Below are 20,972 nucleotides of genomic sequence, written 5' to 3'. Positions count from 1 at the left end.
GCCATCGGCCAGGGATGAACAAGCAGGACTTCTTCTTCTTCTCCTACTTCTTCTTCTCCTCCTCCTTCTCCTCCTTCTTCAGAACATCAGAAGTGCCCTGCTGGATCAGACCAAGGGTCCATCTAGTCCAGCACTCTGTTCACACAGTGGCCAATCAGCCATCGGCCAGGGGTGAACAAGCAGGACTTCTCCTCCTCATTCTTCTCCTCCTCCTCCTTCTCCTCCTTCTTCAGAACATCAGAAGTGCCCTGCTGGATCAGACCAAGGGTCCATCTAGTCCAGCACTCTGTTCACACAGTGGTCAACCAGCCATCGGCCAGGGATGAACAAGCAGGACATGGTGCAACGGCACCCTCCTGCCCATGTTCCCCAGCAACTGGTGCACCCAGGCTTACTGCCACAAATACTGGAGATAGCACACAACCATCAGGGCTAGTAGCCATGGATAGCCTTCTCCACCAGGAATTTATCCATCCCCCTTTTAAACATCCGTTCTTTCCTAATCAGCATCTGCATCATATCCTTTCAGGGAACCGAAGGTCTGCCTGGTCCTGAGGGACCTTTTGGGGAGAAAGGAGAAAAGGTAAGGGTGACAGCGAGAGGAACCAACACAGCACACACGTCGGGGGGATCTTACGTGTCAAAGGGCTAAAATCATTTGTGTGCTTTAGACATTGCTGAAATAAATTTTGGGGATATACCATGAACACACCATAACTGCTTCAAAGTTAAAAAAAAATAGATCTCCCATGTCACATAGGTTTTGGGTGTTGAAAGGCTTCTTTTCGGCTAGAAAGAAATACCTAATAAATAAAGTATAAAGTGTTGGTTATCACCTTTAAAGCCCGACATGGTTTGGGTCCAGGCTACCTGCGGGATCGCCTTCTCCCGTACAATCCGCCCTGCGCACTCAGGTCCTCTGGGAAGAATCTACTCCAGCCAACAAAAACAAGGCTGACAACTATTTCCCAGAGGACCTTTTCTTCTGCCTCTCCCAGTTTGTGGAATGGCTTGCCGGGAGACATTCATCAACTTAACAATCTTCTGGAATTTAAGAAAGCCATAAAGACTGATCTCTTCCGGCAGGCCTACCCAGTTGAATTTTAAGATGCCTTTTTAATAATGTGCTGCTTTGAATAATGCATTCGTTTTAAATGTTTTCATTAGTTATATGTTTTTTGTGGTGTTTGCATTTGTGTCGTACCCCGCCTCGATCCGGAGGGAGAGGCGGGTAACACACAAACAAACAAACAAATAAATAAATAATTCTGATCTTCTCACAGAGGGGCTTGGGTATAGAGCGCCATAGGCATTACAAAATGTAGTTTTAGTAGGATTGTTCGATGCCAGCTACATCTTTGGCTACCCAGGACTTCGGCTCCCTTGTTGAATGCTTTTGTCTCTTTAGGGTGAGGCTGGAAACTCTGGAGAAACTGGCATCAGTGGGCTGGATGGAGAGCAGGTACAGAAGATGAAGGGATGCTTCTTCCCCAACTTTCCATTATTCCAACTTTCCCTTTTATTTATTTATTTATTACATTTATATCCCACCTTTTTTCCTCCAAGGAGCCTAAGGCGGTGTACATAATCCTCCTCCTCCTCCTCCTCCTCTGCTCCAATTTTATCCCCACCACAACAACCCTGTGAGGTGGGCTGGGCTGAGAGTCTGCGACTGGCCCAAAGTCACCCAGTGGGTTTCCATGGCCGAGTGGGGACTAGAACCCGGATCTCCTGACTCCCAGCCCAACACCTTAGCCACTACACCACACTGGTCCTAATTAGGTCCTTGTTTTCTGCCCTGGGAACACAGAGGAGGGCCAGGATCTCTTCTTCATCATCCTCAGCCTGAAGAGCGTCACTAGCTTCTCTATCTGGCTCTCTGTGACTTTGCTGCATATGTGTCTAATAAGATTATTAATGCTTTTCTCCTGCAGGGTGCCCCAGGCCTACCTGGAGGGGAAGGTCAACCTGGGTCAAAAGGGGAACAGGTGAGTGTCCAAGAAGAGTTTGGAAGACCCGGGTCACAAAGTCCTTTTTTGTGTAACAAGCGCTAACAGGCCTTCTCTCGCACTTAGGTTTGAGAACTTGCAATTCAGTGTGTGTGTGTGTGTGTATTAGTTTGTGATGTATGTATTCTTCTAGAGGCAATGCTTAACAACTGCTCTTCTACCCATGGGAATCCTTTTTTGTCAAATTAATTCTTCTCCCTGATGTTTTTCATGGCTGTGGTAGCCAAAATACAAATGAGGGTCTCTTACTTAAGGTTAACTACTCAGGCGAAGGGTAGTGAGAACCCTGACCCCTGATCAACAAAGGTGGACAGTGGGCAAATATATCTATGCCGTGGTGTTGCTTAACCCACCCATCATCCCCAAACATCACGGTTATGGTTTGTCGGAAAGAGGAACTTCGGGAACCCATGCAGCTACTCTTGGAGTCAAACTCGAAGTGATAGTAGCAGATCCAACGTGAGGGAGCGGTCTGCAATGAGGAAGTAGTGGATCGGACACAATCTTGCACACACATTCGATGAGATCGGGACGTTCCTTTCATAGGCATTTTTTCTGGCAGCTGTTTTAAAAATGAACAGAAATCATCAGAGCTGATTGTGGCTCCACATCTGAGATTGTTCGTGGTGTCGAGAAGATCACCTCTGCCAATTTCTATGCTTGTATCGCAAGCAGAACACTTCTGACACCTAAAATTCTATAACTCTAATATTAAAGTCTTTGAGTACAGTCCTATGCATGTTTAGACAGAAAAAAAGTCCTACAATTCCCAACTTTCCCCAGTCAGCATGGCTAGATGGGGAATGCTGGAAGTTGTAGGCCTTTTAAGTGTGACTGCTTTCTGAATATTGGTGTGGATGTATTTTGGTAGGTCCACTTTCTGAAGGGTTTTTGTAAAAAAAAAATGTTTTGGTGTAATGGCATAATTGTAACCTTTTCCTGTTGCCATAGTTCTTTAGCTTCCATGGCCATTGGTGTATATTTTTCTCTCTTTTCTACAACATTTTTGTCATTAGGTATTGCTATGTCAATGAGGTACATGTGTTTGTTCTTTTTATTATTATTATTTTTTATTATTATTATTTATTACATTTATATACCGCCCCATAGCCAAAGCTCTCTGGGCAGTTTACAAAAGTTAAAAACAGTGAACATTAAAAAGAAATATACATCACTGTGTATATCACTGTTCTGTCTTGACATTGTTGTTGTTGTGGTTATTATTATTGTGTATTATTCTTATTATTCTTTCCAGGGTGCTAGAGGAGCCCCAGGAGATCCAGGTGTCCAGGGAGGCCTCGGGGAGACTGGAGAGAAGGGCCCAAAAGGGCAATCTGGAACACCTGGGGAGCTGGGGAAAGAGGTACCTGTGCAGAATTATTTTGGGATGGGTTTCGCAGGCCAGCTTAGCACTGGGAGGAAAGGGGAGGTTCTGTTGATGTACCCGTAGGAATGGAGAGTGAGGCTTAAGTGTCCAGTGAGCTGACTATGTAAGGTGGGGTGGGTGTTGCCAGATGGATATTTTTCAATCAGACTTGGCCCCATGCCTAAGAATGTGCTTCTTCTCTACAGGGTGACGGTGGAGGCTCTGGAGATGCTGGCGATCTGGGTCCAAAGGGAGAAAAGGTGTCGAAGAGCAGTTCTGATTCGGTTTTCCTTATCTACTAGGTTTTCGGCTGTTGGTGTATAGGGGAGCAACATTAGTTGGGGGGGGGCAGATGAGGCCAACGTTAGGTTTGTGATGGGTAGGGGGTGAGAGGCAGAGATATGTCCTGGAGAGAAGGTGCGTCAGAGACATCTATGGGCTTTCGGTACTGCTAGTCCATCTCCCATCCTCAATAAGTCTACTGCCTTCTTATCCATGTTGTTTATTCGTTCAGTCGCTTCCGACTCTTCGTGACTTCATGGACCAGCCCACGCCAGAGCTTTCTGTCGGCCGTCGCCACCCCCAGCTCCCCCAAGGTCAAGTCTGTCACCTCCAGAATATCATCCATCCATCTTGCCCTTGGTCGGCCCCTCTTCCTTTTGCCTTCCACTTTCCCTAGCATCAGCCTCTTCTCCAGGGTGTCCTGTCTTCTCCTTATGTGGCCAAAGTACTTCAGTTTTGCCTTTAATACCATTCCCTCAAGTGAGCAGTCTGGCTTTATTTCCTGGAGTATGGACTGGCTTGATGTTCTCGCAGTCCAAGGCACTCTCAGAATTTTCTTCCAACACCACAGTTCAAAAGCATCTCTCTTCCTTCGCTCAGCTTTCCTTATGGTCCTGCTCTCGCAGCCATAGGTTACTACGGGGAATACCATGGCTTTAACTATGCGGACCTTTGTTGTCAGTGTGGTGTCTCTGCTCCATGCTCCTCTTCAATATCAAGGTGCTTCTGGTGAATGCCGAGTCAGCCCATGGAAAGGCAATGAGCCCTGTGACCTATTCTGGAAAGAACATGCTGATTTGACACATATAACTGAAAGCTGGTTTGATGACAGGGGGACGTGCAGCTCCAAGCTCAGCTTGAGGTTTGGAGTAGCCTTAAGAACATCAGAAGTGCCCTGTGGGATCAGACCAAGGATCCATCTAGTCCAGCACTCTGTTCACACAGTGGCCAACCAGCCATTGGCCAGGGATGAACAAGCAGGATGACATTGTCTTCTTCTTCTTCTTCTTCTTCTTCTGAACATAAGAAGAGCCCTGATGCTGGATCAGACCAAGGGTCCATCTAGTCCAGCACTCTGTTCACACAGTGGCCAACCAGCCATTGGCCAGGGATGAACAAGCAGGATGACATTGTCTTCTTCTTCTTCTTCTTCTTCTTCTTCTTCTTCTTCTTCTTCTTCTTCTTCTTCTTCTTCTTCTTCTTCTTCTTCTGAACATAAGAAGAGCCCTGATGCTGGATCAGACCAAGGGTCCATCTAGTCCAGCACTCTGTTCACACAGTGGCCAACCAGCTGTTGACCAGGGACCAACAAAGCAGGACATGGTGCAACAGCACCCTCCCGCCCATGTTCCCCAGCAACTGGTGCACACAGGCTGACTGCCTCGAATACTGGAGATAGTTGATTAGACTGAATAATGTCATGTTATCAGATCATCATTTTTTTGTTCTTTTGAGTTTTGATTCCTTTGGTTCTTCAACTGTTTGGAATAATCTCTCTCTGCCTCTTTCTCTCTCCCCGGAACAGGGAAACGCTGGCGCTAGAGGCTCTTTGGGACTGCCCGGGCCAGCTGGAACGACAGGGAAAGTTGGGGAAAAGGGTCACAAAGGCGAAAAGGGGCAAGAAGGCTTCTTGGTGAGTGTAAAACTTACTTTGTCTTGGGGTTTTCCTGAGTAGCCATCGTAGACCTGCAGAAGTGCAGTGAATCAGTGCAGCATAGCAGCTTCTGTGTCAGTCTTGGAATGGGGAGACCCAGGCCTAATCTCCACCAACCGTTTATTCCAGAATAATATCTAGGTCATCGCTACTGTGTGGCGCAGAGCGGTAAAGCAGCAGTTTCTGCAGCTGAAACTCTCCCCACGGCCTGAGTTCGATCCCAGCGGAAGCTGGTTCTCAGGCAGCCGGCTCGGGTCGACTCAGCCTTCCATCCTCCTGAGGTCGGTAAAATGAGTACCCAGCTAGCTGGGGGAAAAGTAATAACGGCCGGGGAAGGCAACGGCAAACCACCCCGCTATAAGGCCTGCCAAGAAAATGTCAGTGAAAGCTGGCGTCCCTCCAAGAGTCAGTAATGACTCAGTGCTTGCACAAGAGGTTCCTTTCCTTTCCATCCCTACCGCGCCACGTGATGCTCACCTACTCCCGCGGTGATCTAGGGACGACCCCTCAGTTATTCCGAAATATCGCTGACTGCTTTTGCCACAGTTTTTCTGGCTCTCTCGCTACGATACTGAAGTCCGCCGTCTTCATGGGTTCATCAGAGGAAACCTAACAAATTTCTTTTCCTCCCTTTTTCTATAAAGGGCCAAGCTGGCGGGATTGGAATTACAGGGCCTGAAGGAGCCAGAGGATCTCAGGTAAATTTACTATTTACTGTTTTACGCTGTACAGCACCATGTACATAGATGGTGCTATATAAATAAATAAATAAATAAATAATAATAAATCATGTGTCATAGCTGTGGGCTCAAAGATACCTGCTGTTGCCACTATCTGGCCGGGTTAGACAGGTGCTGGAGTCCTTGGCTGGTTGATTCTATGATCTATCCTTTTTGATGTTGCAGGGTGAAATGGGAGTCCAGGGGCTTCCTGGAGTGGATGGTGCTGAAGGTCTGAAGGTACAGAGACTTAAGAATTTCAGAGAGGAGCAATCCCTGCTCACCACCTTCTGCCCATTGCAGTGAGAGCAAAGCATAAGACATGGGAGGATGTTTATAGCTTTTGGGAAAGGGCATTGGTGTGTGTGTGTGTGTGTGCGTGCGTACATGCTGCATGCACACAATCAATACAACCTCCTTAGCTCAGGGAGTTTCCAGGTAACAAAAGAGATTGTTCCTTCTTAGGCAACCCATTAGACCAGGGATGTTGCCCACCAGATGTCATCGGACTGCAACTCCCATCCAGGGCTGGCGCCAGACTATATTGCGCCCTAAGCAGGCGCGTTCTGAAGCCTCCACCCCACCCCACCCCGCTCGCTCACTCACCGCCCCCTCACTCGCCTGCCCAACCGCTTGCTCGCTCACTCACTGCTCCCCCTCGCCCGCCCGCCCGCTCCCTCCCACTCCCAGCTTTGAAGCCAGGACACTGGGGTTGGGGGGCAGGGCAGAGGCTTTGAAGCGGCGCGCCCGGAAGTGGCTTCCGGGCGCGCCGTACTGAAGCCTCCGCCTCCAACCCCAGCATCCTGCCTTCGAAGGAGCCAGGACGCTGGGGTTGGGCGGAGGCTGGAGCGGCGGCTTTGGAACAGCACACCCGGAAGCCGCTCTAGGAGAGCAGCTTCCGGGTACGCTGTTCGGTGCCCTCGTTTGCTTAGCGCTCTAGGTGGCCGCCTGAGTTGCCTCTATGGCAGCACCGGGCCTGCTCCCATCACCCTCTACCATTGGCTATGCTGGCTAAGGCTGATGGGAGTTGCAGTCCAACAACATCTGAAGGACTGCACATTCCGAACTCGTGCTAGGACCACAGCCTTCAAAAGGCGGCTTTTGTCAAACATCAGATGCAATATAATAGTAATAAATTACACGATCCCATTACTATAAAACAAAAATTTAAAGCCACAGTATAAGCCATTAACAGGCCAGCGGCATACCGATACAACTCATTGCAAATACTTTAAAACAATTTAAAAGCTAGCAGAACCAAAACATTTTGAGGTAAGAGAACCTGAAATTAAATAACTATTTAGAGTCCATTTAAAGGCCTGCGGTGATGGGGGGCATGTACAAATTTGGGGCCACCGCTGGGAACGTGGGTCTTTCCATATCATTGTTTCTGTTTTGCTTCCTCTTAGGGAAATCCAGGACCTCGTGGTGTGATTGGACCAACTGGTACAGCAGGAATGGCGGTAAGGGCAGGGAATACGAATCCTGCAACTCTGGGGGACGCCTGACGCTGGAATGCCCAAAAAGAACTTCCGGGTCTAACAGACTGCTATATTTGTGGTCAGGTAGAAGTTCCACCTTATCCCCCCACTCCCAAGTGAGATCACACAGAGCCCTCCTCTGTGTGACAACCTTTCAAGTCTTTGAAGAGTGCTCTCATGTCTCCCCTCAATCTTCTCTTCTCCAGGATAAACATGCCCAGTTCTTTCAAGCCCTATGAAGAGAGGCTGAAAGAACTGGGCATGTTTAGCCTGGAGAAGAGAAGACTGAGGGGAGACATGAGAGCACTCTTCAAGGACTTGAAAGGTTGTCACACAGAGGAGGGCCAGGATCTCTTCTCGATCCTCCCAGAGTGCAGGACATGGAATAACGGGATCAAGTTAAAGGAAGCCAGATTCCAGCTGGACATCAGGAAAAACTTCCTGACTGTTAGAGCAGTACGACAATGGAACTTGGCTATTGGGCGGTATAAAAATGTAATAAATGAATAAGTAAACAAACAAACCAGTTACCTATGGAGGCCTTGGGCTCTCCCACCCTAGAGGTCTTCAAGAGGCAGCTGGACAACCATCTGTCAGGGATGCTTTAGGGTGGATTCCTGCATTGAGCAGGGGGTTGGACTTGATGGCCTTATAGGCCCCTTCCAACTCTACAATTATGATTCTATGAATTTATGAGCCTGGAAGTGGGAATAGTGCTTTCCCATGCAGCATGCAGCTTGGCTGACTGGCAAGATCACTTCAAGTTACCTGCTCTGAATTTATTGTTTTGCATCCTTTGTGTGCAGTTTCTTGACCCTAGAGGTCCATAAATTCCTAAAATCAGTCATATAGGCTGATCATGTTGCCCTCACAATGATAGATCTGTAAACTCAGATGCTGTCAAAGGGACCACACCGTGGCGTCATGTGATCCTGGCTCTGCTCCTCTGAAAGGGGGATTTGGGGGCCGTGGGGGGGGGGCGGTACTCTTCAGAGCCCTTTTCCTTCTTGCAGAGTTGTCGTTTGTAAGGATCACACAACAAGAGAATGGGCTTAAATCCAGCCCTAGTCAGACTCATTGAAATCAATAAGACTTCAGTTTGCCGTCACTAACTTGGACAATTAATGTTAGTGGGTCTAATGCAAGCATGACCAAAGCATTAGCTTGGAAAAAAGGAGACTAAGGGGAGACATGATAGAGGTGTACAAAATTATGCATGGTGCAGTGAATGGACAGGGAGACATTTTTCTCCTCCTCTCAAAATACTAGAAACTGGGGGTCGTCCCATGAAGCTGATTGGCGGGAGATCCCGGACAAATAAAAGGAAGGACTTCTTCACACAGCACAGAGTTAAACTATGGAACTCACTCCCACATCTGGATGGCTTTAAAAGGGGGTTGGATAAATTCCTGGAGGCGAAGGCTATCCATGGCTACTAGCCCTGATGGTTGTGTGCTATCTCCAGTATTCGAGGCAGTAAGCCTGTGTGCCCCAGTTGCTGGGGAACATGGGCGGGAGGGTGCTGTTGCACCATGTCCCGCTTGTTAATCTCTGGTTGGCCACTGTATGAACAGAGTGCAGGACTTGATGCACCCTTGGTCTGATCCAGCAGGGCTCTTCTGATGTTCTTATGACTGGATCCGACTCAAAGTATCTAAAGTGCTTTCCGCACTCAGGCATTGTATAAATGAAATAAGAACATATATTAGATTTTAATTAATATTTTTATGTTATTTTATTTTGCTTTACTTTGTTTTATTTCAGGGCTTCCCAGGAGAGGATGGGAGGAAGGGAGACCAGGGCAAACAAGGCCCTTCTGTAAGTGATGCTCTTTGATAATAACGGCTTCATCCTTTATGGCTGCAGTCCTTCTCCTACTCAGTCTATAATGTATGCTGCATTTTCTACAATACGTTGTGCTCCAAGTGGCTGAAGCAGCAGCAAGGGAGACTGGAGCAGGCAGAGACCATCGGAGCCTGCTTCGGTTGCCCCCTACCCTCGGGCTAACTGTCATCTTCACCCTGTGGGGAAGAAGAAGGAGCTGTGGGTCTGCCCCTCCATTGGGAGATGAGAGGACGGAGCAGGGCCTTCCCACCAGCCTGAACAGTCCCCTTAATTTCTTTTTCTTTTCTCCCTCTTCCCTCCCCATCCGCCTTTCCTTGTGTGTCGTGTCTTTTTTAGAATGTAAGCCTGAGGGCAGGGACGGTCTTCTTTACTGATCAATTGTAAGCCGCTCCGAGAGCCTTTTCGGCTGAGGTGCGGGATAAAAATACTCTAAATAAATAAATAAATAAGTGGCTCACAATAGCCACAATTATAATTTTTTATTTATTTATTTATTTATTCATTTATTGCATTTCTATACCGCCCAACAGCCAAAGCTCTCTGGGCAGTTCACAAAAATCAAAACCATGAAGTACAATTCAAATTATAAAACAAGCAACAGTATAAAAACACAATAGAAAAGTACAAATAAAAACAACAACAACATATAACCAGGATAAAACTAATCAGCAATGCAGAGATTTATACAGATTTAAGATACAGGTTTAAAACAGCAAAGTTAAAAGACTTATAGGATAAGCTGTTAAAATACTGAGAAAATACAAAGGTCTTCACCTGGCGTCTAAAAGAATGTAGTGTAGTTGCCAGGCGAACCTAGGGAGCTCATTCCACAGCCGGGGTGCCACAGCAGAGAAGGCCCTGTTCCTGGTAGCCTCCTGACTCACTTCTTTTGGCAGGGGCTCACGGAAAAGGACCCCTGAGGATGATATTAGGTGCATGGGAGAAGGTGTTCCCTCAGATAACCTGGCCCCGAGCCTTTTAGGGCTTTGAATTTTAATACCAGCACTTTGGATTGGGCTCACACCTGGACTGGCAAATAGTGAAGCTGGAAAAGGACTGGCGTGATGTGGTCTCGTTAGCCAGACCTATTTTTTTTCTTTAATTATTATGGTGAATATCGATAAACAGAACAGAAAATACATCATGAAAATGGGGGGGGGGGTGCGAACTCCATACATTATGTATATAAGATTATCGTTAGACCGAGTTAACAAACGTGCTGCCCTATTTTATACCAGCTGAAGTTTCTGGGCCGTTTTCAAAGGCAGCCCCACGTATAACCCATTGCAGTAATCCAGACGAGAGGTTATCAGCACGCGGATAACTGTAGCTAGGCTAACGCTGTCCAGATAAGGACGCAGTCGGTATATCCACAAAAGCAACCCTCCCAAGTAAATGAAAATAATTGAGAATGTAATTGAGAATGAAAAGAAAAACTGATTGTTGTCAAATTTTATTTATTTATTTATTTATTTATTTATTTATTACATTTTTATACCGCCCAATAGCCGAAGCTCTCTGGGCGGTTCACAAAAACTAAAACCACAATAAAACAACCAACAGGTTAAAAGCACAATTACGAAATACAGTATAAAAAGCGCAACCAGGATAAAAACCTCGCAGCAAGATTGATATCAGATTAAAATACAGAGTTAAAACAGTAAAATTTAAATTTAAGTTAAAATTAAGTGTTAAAATACAGAGAGAATAAAAAGGTCTTCAGCTGGCGACGAAAGGAGTACAGTGTAGGCGCCAGGCGGACCTCTCTGGGGAGCTCGTTCCACAACCGGGGTGCCACAGCGGAGAAGGCCCTCCTCCTAGTAGCCAAAAGGGTAGCTTATTTTCAAAGGGTGAAAATAAGAAAGAAGAATGGTAGAAACACTCCAGTTCCCATCATGCTTTTTGGGTGGGTGGGTGGGAACAGCTGCTGTTTTCATGTACAACGCAACCCCGCTGTTTTGCAATGCTGATTTCGGAAAGAAATGTCAGAATTTGTGCTTCCTAGGGTGCAGCAGGCCTGATTGGTGCCAAGGGCGTTCGAGGTCTCCACGGCCTTGATGGTCCGGAAGGACCGAAAGGAAATCCCGGTGAGCAAGGGGAGGATGGCCAGCAGGTAACTTCCAGGTCTTGGATGATAATGTTGTGTTTTTATTTTATTTATTACATTTTTATTTTGCCCAATAGCTGAAGCTCTCTGGGCGGTTCACAAAAATTAAAACCACGAAGAGCATAATAAAACAACCCACAGTCTAAAAACCCAAATACAAAATACAATATAAAAAGCACAACCAGGATGACACCACACAGCAGAAGTTGATATAGATTAAAATACGGAATTAAAACGGCAAGTTTAAATTTAAGTTAAATTAGGTGTTAAAATACTGAGAAAATAAAAAGGTCTTCAGCTGTTGATGGAAGGAATGCAGTGTAGGCATCAAGCGAACCTCTCTGGGGAGCTCGTTCCACAACCGGGGTGCCACAGCAGAGAAGGCCCTGCTCCTAGTAGCCCACCTGCCTCACTTCCTTCGGCAGGGGCTCACGGAGGAGGACCCCTGTGGATGATCTTAAGGTCCGGGCAGGTACCGCCCACTTTGGGAACCACTGGAATAGACTGTACCTCATTTGACTGCAAGCACAGGGTGGGATCTTAGGTTGCATTTATATGTGTCTTTTTTAAGACCTCAAATTCAACATTCTTGTTGTCTTTCCCTTTCATTTCAGGGTGATTGTGGGTTACCTGGTAAAGCCGGAGAGCGTGGGCCACCTGGCTTTGATGTGAGTCGGTTTTGACTGTTGATTTTTTTGTTTTCGTAGAAAAGAGGTGGTGGCAGGGCTAAGATGGAACGGACCTTGCCCAGGTTCTGAGTGATACATGTATAAGGGGTGGGGTTCGTGCTTTGACCAATTTCCTAGGCTGATGTTCAGCCTTCTGCTCCAATCCATTTCCTCATTGTTCCCCTGTCCTGTAACAGGAGTTCCCTACACCTTAGAAAAATTAGAAGTTACAAAAAAATAGTTGTGTAGGGAAGGGATTGTCGTGTTTCTCAGAAAACTTCTGCTTTCGATGGAAGGCAAATGACGAGGCTTGCTAAGTAATCTATAAAGCTTTTATTAAGCAATAAATGCCTCTTCTACCTGAAGAGAGTTTAACCTCTTGGAAACGTCCCCCTAGGCAAAACCATGCAAACTAAGCAAGACGATTGTCCACTCAAGAATAGGAAGCCATTTCCCAAACGTCCATAACTTCAGAGAGCCTAGTGCGGAGGCAGGTTCTGGTGTAATCAAACTGACTTTCTCACACCTTCCTTCCGCCCCGTGCGTTTGAGCTTCCGGCGGACCCTAGCATCACCTCCGGAAGAAAGCTCATTTACCACCGAGTGTGTAGGATTTGGCCTTGAGGAGATAAGCGCTGGAGAGGGCTGACTTCCTGCTGGGGAATCGCCCGTGAGAGCTTCCTCCCACACTGGTACAGGCTGGCTGGTGTCTGGCGCTGCTTCTTCTAGTTCGGAATCTGATTCTGATTGATTACCTGAAACATCTTCTCCCAAAACAGGGGCAGTAGGGTTAGACATGACAGGGATCACAGTGAGTCAATTTCACGAACTGGCAAATGCCAGGAAATTCTGCACAGCTGACTTCCCCAGACTGGTTGCAGCCCATCCCCATAAAGGACTCAGTTGGGTCATATTCTCACATTTCAGTAAGCCAAGGTTTCTGGACAAATCCTGACTTACTGTGAAAGAGCTTTGTGTGCTGGTAAACAAACTAAGAAGTGCTAGCAAGCCAACCCTGGCTTGCAATCCTGGCTTGTTGGGGAGCAACAAACCAGGATTCAGGGTTCGCATGCAATCCAAAAACTCCACTTGTTAGTTTGCTTACCCACCTGCATGAGCAAGAGAAGCTGTGTGCACTAGCATGGAGCCATTCACAGTAAGCAAGGAATCAGGAATACATTTTGATCTATCTTTTTTTTTTAACCTGATTGACTAACTGAATGCTAAAATGTTGCAATCCTAGTTCTAGCCATTCATAAGGAAAATACATCTCTTCTGGAGGGCATTCCAGACTTTTGTGATAGCCCTTCCCTGTGGTTGACAGGCATTGATTCTATCTCCAGGGTGAGGTGGCCCCTGTCCACCCTAGACAGGCCTCGGTGTCTACCATAGGAAGGTAAAGGAAAGGAACCTCTCATGCAAGCACTTGAGTCATTGCTGACTCCTAGAGGGACGCCTGCTTTCGCTGACGTTTTCTTGGCAGACTTTGTAGAGGGCTGGTTTGCCATTGCCTTCCCCAGTCGCCGTTACCTTTCCCCCAGCCAGCTAGGTACTCATTTTACCGACCTCGGAAGGATGGAAGGCTGAGTCAACCTGAGCTGGCTGCCTGAGAACCAGCTTCTGCTGGAATCGAACTCAGGCCGTGGGGAGCGTTTCGGCTGCAGTAACTGCCGCCTACCACTCTGCGCCACATGAGGCTCGTCTACTATAGACCTGGGGTCAAATCAGTAGGGTCCTAGCCGGGCTTGTGGAGCTCAATCCAACCCCCAACCCCCACCTTCACACATTGTAGTTTAGGCTTAGCCTTTTCCATTTTGGTTTCTTCCCATTTCCAACCCAACATGTCTCAATTTCTGTATTGGACTGAGATCCTCTCTCCTGGGGATTTGCCTTCATCTTACACGTGGGGGAGACAGACACCCTGGGTCAGTTCTTCCCCATCCAATGATGGTTATGTTGTAATTGTTCCCCGCCCCCCAGGTCTAGACTGTTTCAGGTTCTATAATTCTCATTTTTGTGGTGTTGAGGGCTTCCCTGAACTCTTACAAGCTGATCTGGGTAGACAAGGTGGAGAAGTCCAGTGCCATTGGACCCTCTCTGTCAACCAACCCAAAAGGGCTAACACAGAGGTCTAAAATGCCCTCCAGAAGGCATTCATGGTAAGGAACCCATGGAAACAATCTTCCCTTTATTTGGCACAACGTACACTCTCTCTTTTTCTTTTCTTTTAGGGTCCCCCGGGCAAGAAAGGAGATCCAGGATCAACCGGGCCTCCAGGCCTAACGGTAAAGTACCAAGTGATATTTTACATCCTCAACTTTTAACCTTTGCAGAGGCCCACTCTGCCCTCTAAAAACAGCCAACAATGAAAGTGGTTCACGTGCTTGATCAGAATTCCCATATTTTTACGGATACTATACACGTCTTGATGAATGGGATAGAATTCTTTGCTGTCACTCCATAATGCATTCCTCCTCTCCTGATACACCATGCTTAATGGTTCATGTTGCTGGCAACCCCAAATCCTGTCCTCTTAACACTGTGATCTTAAGATCTACTAAGTTCAACTGGACTTACTCCTGAGTAAGTGTATATAGAGTTGCAGCCTAAACAAGCAATTCCATTCTCAGAGTTCTCAACACCATTTGGCTTTAGAGGTGCCACGGTAAAAGGGATGCTGCTATTATTATTATTATTATTATCATTATTATTTACATGTATATACCGCCCCATAGCCGAAGCTCTCTGGGCAGTTTACAAAAGTTAAAAAACAGTGAACATTAAAAGAAATATACAAAATTTAAAACCATAAAAAGCATAAAATACAAACAAAAACAGCCAATATCCACTTAAAAACAACCAAGTGGTTTGTAATGGCTAAACTGGGCGTTGAGCAGCTTGAGATATGGCCTGTGGGCTAGTATTGCTGGGAAGGGGATGCAATTAAAGCCTCCCATCCCCAGCGATTCGCAATAGGATGGTGATGGGGTTATGTATGTCTGGTTGTGTGTAGGGTGACCGTGTGGAAAGGAGGACAGGGCTCCTGTATCTTTAACAGTTGTATTAAAAAGAGAATTTCAGCAGGTGTCCTTTGCATGCATGCAGCACCGGGTGAAATTCCCTCTTCATCACAACAATGAAAGCTGCAGGAGCCCTGCCCTCTTTTGTATCTGGTCAGGAAGTCAAGGCTCCTTCAGCTTTTGATGTTGTGATGGAGAGGGACTTTCACCAGGGGATGCATGCATACATACGAAGGACACCTGCTGAAATCCCCTTTTCTATACAACTGTTAAAGATTCAGGAGCCCTGTCTTCCTTTCCATTGGGTCACCCTACTTGGGAAGGCAAGGAGGTCATGGGCTCTCCCACACTAGAGGGCTTCAAGAGGCAGCTGGACAGCCACCTGTCAGGGATGCTTTAAGGTGGATTCCTGCATTGAGGAGGGGGTTGGACTTGATGGCCTTGTAGGCCCCTTCCAACTCTACGATTCTATGATTCTATATTCAAGAGGCAGCTGGACAGCCAACTGTCAGGGATGCTTTAAGGTGGATTCCTGCATTGAGCAGGGGGTTGGACTTGACGGCCTTGTAGGCCCCTTCCAAGTCTACGATTCTATGATTCTGTATTCAAGAGGCAGCTGGACAACCACCTGTCAGGGATGCTTTAAGGTGAATCCCTGCATTGAGCAGGGGGTTGGACTTGACGGCCTTGTAGGCCCCTTCCAACTCTACAATTCTATGATTCTGTATTCAAGAGGCAGCTGGACAACCACCTGTCAGGGATGCTTTAAGGTGGATTCCTGCATTGAGCAGGGGGTTGGACTTGACGGCCTTATAGACCCCTACCAACTCTACTAGTCTATGATTCTACGTTTCTATGCGTGTCCATGTGTGTGTATGTCGTCCCTGGCCAGCCGGCCGGCCCCGCAACACCCCATGCAGCCCTGTAACCCGACTGACGCTTCCCACGCCTGTTCTAGGCCACATGACTATGCAAGCCCAGTTACTGTATCCCTTTTGTATGTTTCAGGGGCCGCGAGGGCTGCCAGGCCTGGATGGGCAGAAAGGGTGCAAAGGAGAAAAGGTATATTCCCACAGACATTTTTAGAAGCGTTTTAGAATTGCTTGGGGGGCTGGCAGGGCCAGCTGCAGGTTCTGGAGGGCCCTTCTGCAAAGCGTCTTCACTGAGCCCCCTCCCTTAGTGGCTCTGCCTCTTCACTGCCATAACGGTTGCTGATGCTCCCTTTCCTCATCATTGCTACCATCTGCTTGTCTGCCAGGCAAAGAGTCATTGAGAAAGCAGGCAGTGGCAGCTCATAAGAACATCAGAAGAACCCTGCTGGATCAGACCAAGGGTCCATCTCATCCAGCACTCTGTTCACACAGTGGCCAACCAGCCATCGGCCAGGGATGAACAAGCAGGACATGGTGCAACAGCACCCTCCCACCCATGTTCCCCAGCAACTGGTGCACGTGGGCTTACTGCCTCGAATACTGGAGATAGCACGCAACCATCAGGGCTAGTAGCCCTTGATAGCCTTCGCCTCCAGGCATTGATCCAACCCCCTTTTAAAGCCATCCAAATGGGTGGCCATCACGACATCTTGTGGCAGTGAGTTCCATAATTTAACTCTGCGCTGTGTGAAGAAGTCCTTCCTTTGATCTGTCCTGGATCTCCCACCAATCAGCTTCATGGGTTTTAGTATTATGAGAGAGGGAGGAAAATGTCTCCCTATCCACCTTCTCCATACCATGCATGATGTTGTCCTCCTCTACCATGGGTGATGTCCAAATGGGTGGCCATCACTACATCTTGTGTCAGTGAGTTCCATAATTTAATAATGCGCTGTGTGAAGAAGAACTTCCTTTTATTTGTCCTGAATCTCCAACCAATATGCTTCAAGGGATGACCCGTTTGGGTTCTAGTATTTTGAGAGGGGGAGAAAAATATCTCTCTGTCCACATTCTCCACACCATGCATGATTTTGTACACCTCCATCATGTCTCCCCTCAGCCTCCTTTTTTCCAAGCTAAACAATCCCAGTTGATGTAACCTTCCCTCCTAGGGGAGATGCTCCAGCCCCTGAATCATTTTAGTTGCCCTTTTCTGCACTTTTTCCAGCTCTATAATATCTTTTTGGGGTGTGTGGTGACCTCCTCCTCCCCCTCCCCCTCCCTTTGGGCCAGAGCAAGAGGCGGCCGAACTATCAGGTTTCAATGGTGAATAAATAAATGAAGGTATTCTTGTTAGTGGGGCACCAACTGAGGTGTAGCCCCTTGACAGGTGCCGGACCATGCAAACCCTTGACCTCAGCCTGCTCATGAGGGATGGATGTCATAGTCACTAGTGAATCTGTGTTGCCCACCCCCAGCTTCCCCAATTCGGATTAATCACTGTTTTTAACATCTGCATGTGCCTCTCCTCAAAGCGTATCCTTAAAAAAAAAGAGCAGGCCTGTTCAGACAACACGCTGAGCCATGGTTAGCCCACTAACCCTTTTGCAGCAACTGGTTAGTGTTTAAACCGTGGTTGTGTCGCCACCGTGGTTAGGACTCCCGTACACTCAGGTCCTCTGGGAAGAATCTACTTCAGCTAGCCCAAACTAGATTAACAACTGTTACCCAGAGGACCTTCTCTTCTGCTGCTCCCAGACTGTGGAACGGCCTGCCGGAGGAGACTCGTCAACTTAACAGTCTACTAGCACTCAAGAAAGCTATAAAGACTGATCTCTTCCGGCAGGCCTACCCAGTGGAATTTTTAAGATGTTTTTAGAATGTTTTAGGGTGTTTTTTAGGATGTTTTTAACAATGTATATTATGTTTTAATTCAGTTTTATGTATTTTTGTTCCCCGCCTCGATCAAAATGGAGAGGCGGGTAAGAAATATTATTATTATTATTATTATTATTTTATTATTATTATTATTATTATTATTATTATCAAGACATGCTAAGCCTTAACGTTTAGCTCGGGACACTAACGTTTAGCTCAGGACAAAGTATGATTGAATTAAATGCAGCGGAGTTGATTCCAGACTAGTCCACTGCTCTAGAAAGGTGATGTGTCCGTCTCTTCCCTTTGCCTTTCTCTTTCTTAGGGGCGCTGTGGGCATGATGGGAGTGAAGGGTTCCCTGGCAGTCCTGGCAGAAGGGTAAGGAAGCATGCGCCTGCCTCCTACGTATACGTACGCAACCGCTCGGCCCATAAGATGTGGGAGGCTCAGAGCCAGCATTGATCCAGTAATCAGAGGCCTACAGGTGGGATAGAAAACGTGTCCTCTGGCTGGACCACTTCAGGGTGCAGGTTGGAGGCTCACGCAAAGAAAGACTCCTCCATTTCATTGATTATCAGCTAAACTTCAGTGTAGGCACACTTCAATATGGGCGGACTTGTTTAGTTTTTGATGCTATTTTTGGGTCTCTCCACCACCGACGGTTTCGTAGTAGTGTAGCGCTCCGGCGGGTGGTAACTCTGCTCCTCTGGATGGAATCCCCTTGGAACAATACAATGCGGAATGGCCTAGCATCATTCCCACAGCGGGCAAACCACCCCACTATAAGGCCTGCCAAGAAAACGTCAGCGAAAGCTGGCGTCCCTCCAAGAGTCAGTAATGACTCAGTGCTTGCACGAGAGGTTCCTTTCCTTTTTCCAAAGGAACTCCATGCTATCATTTTATTTATCCCAATACAGTTTTTTACACATTTATTTATCCCAATACAGTTTTTTTTACATATTTAAATCACATTTTGTGTACTTTAATTTACAAAACATTAACGTGGGATACTTTTTTTTAGATTTCTTTTTACCAAATAAATCTAAAATAAACATGCTAAATTGTGCAAATCATCATATGCAAATGGGATAATTGGCAAAAATTAGCCCAGTTCAAAAGTTTCCAGAAAACCCGCACGACCCTTCTCCGAGATCTTTTCTTGGATACCTGGAGGAAAAGACGAAGCCTCCATAATTTGGGTGTCAAAAGCTGCATTCCGGCAATCTGGTTTGTGTGTTTTTCTCCCCACAGGGCAAGCGAGGCAAAGCTGGTCCAAGGCCCCGCAGAGGTTCCAAAGGTCCCAAGGTAGGCATATTGTGATATTGTTCTACTTGCTCAGAGCCAGTGTGGTGTAGCGGCTAAAGTGTCGGACTGGGAGTCGGGAGATCCGGGTTCTAGTCCCCACTCAGCCATGGAAGCTCACTGGGTGACTTTGAGCCAGTCACAGCCTCTCAGCCCACCCCACCTCGCAGGGTTGTTGTTGTGAGGATAAAACGGAGAGGAGGAGGAAGGTTATGTACACCGCCTTGAGTTCCTTGGAGGAAAAAAGGTGGCATATAAATGTAATAATAAATAAAATAAAAAATAAAAAAAAATTTCTCAGGTGACAAGGAGTGGATATAGCTAGCCATTTTGCAGTTGATTAGGGAGAATGGTATTAAAGGCAAAACTGAAGTACTTTAGCCACATAATGAGAAGACAGGACACCCTGGAGAAGAGGCTGATGCTAGGGAAAGTGGAAGGCAAAAGGAAGAGGGGCCGACCAAGGGCAAGATGGATGGATGAGATTCTGGAGGGGACAGACTTGACCTTGGGGGAGCTAGGGGTGGCGACGGCCAACAGAAAGCTCTGGCGTGGGCTAGTCCATGAAGTCACGAAGAGTCGGAAGCGACTGAACGAATAAACAACAAAAAGGGTGACCATACGGAAAAGAGGACAGGGCTCCTGTGTCTTTAACAGTTGTATAGAAAAGGGAATTTCAGCAGGTGTCCTTTGTATACATGCAGCACCTGTCATGCTTGAATGTAGAATCACAGAAGTTTTATTTTCCTTTTTCCCCCCTTCCAGGGCTATCAGGGTGAACCAGGTCTCAAGGGGGCTGATGGACCCCATGGTCCTTCCGTGAGTATGGGTCCCCCATTCACCTTGTCAGGGCATGTTGTGGTTGCCAGTGTGTGTGTGTGTGTGTGTGTGTGTGTGTGTGTGTGTTTAAACCCCCCTGCAATTTATACAGTTGCCTTAGAAGAAATTCCTTTTGCCAGTCGTGGCTTTGTCTGGAGTGTGATGGGCTACGAAGCATTGTAGTGAAGGGTGTTCCTCATTTTCCCCCCTTGTTCATAGGGGCTTCCTGGACTCAGAGGGGCGAAGGGAGTCAGAGGGCCCAGAGGGAAAAAGGTGGGTGCTGAGCACTGCTATGTGCTCCTGCGGCTGAACTTGTACCAGAAACTAGCACAATCTAGCCATTTCATGGCTGTCATAACATTAAATAAATGTACATTGTTGGGCACCATTAATCGTTTTCAATTTCTTCTGCCCCCTTCTAGGGTGACAAAGGCAGCAAAGGAGGCCTTGGCCCACCGGGAGATAATGGTTTTAAGGTGCATATGAGAATTTGTTGTTGCATAAATCTATTCCGGAAAGATTTTCGAGAACTTTTCGTTAAAAAGCAGGGCATATGTCAATCAAGGACCTAGTCCTCAGCAAGTACCTTTTGCCTCTTTCAGGGCAAAGCAGGTCCTGTGGGTGTACCTGGGAGGTCAGGACCAAAGGGCGAAGAGGTAAACTACTTTGATTCTCTCTCTCTCTTTCTCTCTCTCTCTCTGTATGTGTGTGTGTGTGGTCTCTGGCCTTAGCTAGACCTACCGGTTAGCCCATGACGGAGGAGGGAAGATCTCGCGTTGTGTCTATCGGGAGATTCCCTCCTCTGTTTACGTGCTCTGTGCAACGACCTCAGAAGGAGAGGCGTTGCGGCCGCCATTTCTTTTTAAACTTAAAGGGCCAGCAGTGCACGAACACTTGTGCGCAAACGGTAAGGAATTTTTAAAATTTAAATTACTTTCCCCACTCTCTCC

At 47.1% G+C, this 20,972-nt stretch overlaps 1 protein-coding gene and 1 long non-coding RNA gene across 2 annotated transcripts; both read left to right on the top strand.

Annotated features, from left to right (window-relative positions):
• Positions 1-1,446: 1,446 nt before the first annotated feature.
• Positions 1,447-3,342, top strand: LOC134411111 (uncharacterized). Its single transcript, XR_010026316.1, has 3 exons — positions 1,447-1,462; positions 1,935-1,988; positions 3,265-3,342. It is a non-coding gene; the product is annotated as an uncharacterized LOC134411111 (long non-coding RNA).
• Positions 3,343-3,552: 210 nt separating this feature from the next.
• On the top strand, positions 3,553-20,508 carry LOC134411254 (collagen alpha-2(IX) chain-like). Its single transcript, XM_063144974.1, has 14 exons — positions 3,553-3,618; positions 5,183-5,290; positions 5,956-6,009; positions 6,217-6,270; positions 7,440-7,493; positions 9,276-9,329; positions 12,078-12,131; positions 14,362-14,420; positions 16,159-16,212; positions 18,226-18,279; positions 19,153-19,206; positions 19,969-20,022; positions 20,242-20,295; positions 20,445-20,508. The coding sequence occupies exons 1-14, from the start codon at positions 3,553-3,555 to the stop codon at positions 20,506-20,508; spliced, it is 837 nt and encodes a 278-aa protein (XP_063001044.1).
• The last annotated feature ends 464 nt before the right edge of the window (positions 20,509-20,972 follow it).

Source organism: Elgaria multicarinata, chromosome 19 (assembly GCF_023053635.1).
Source record: "Elgaria multicarinata webbii isolate HBS135686 ecotype San Diego chromosome 19, rElgMul1.1.pri, whole genome shotgun sequence".
Lineage (NCBI taxonomy): Eukaryota > Metazoa > Chordata > Lepidosauria > Squamata > Anguidae > Elgaria > Elgaria multicarinata.
This window is presented reverse-complemented; position numbering and strand designations above follow the sequence as displayed.

What these genes read in the sequence shown, in the direction of transcription:
- LOC134411254 (XM_063144974.1), top strand. Translation starts at nt 3,553, where the DNA reads ATGCCTAAGAATGTGCTTCTTCTCTACAGGGTGACGGTGGAGGCTCTG. An exon ending in AGGGGCAAGAAGGCTTCTTG is followed by an intron (nt 5,291 to 5,955) that starts GTGAGTGTAAAA and finishes TTTTCTATAAAG; the next exon opens with GGCCAAGCTGGCGGGATTGG. An exon ending in GTGGGCCACCTGGCTTTGAT is followed by an intron (nt 12,132 to 14,361) that starts GTGAGTCGGTTT and finishes CTTTTCTTTTAG; the next exon opens with GGTCCCCCGGGCAAGAAAGG.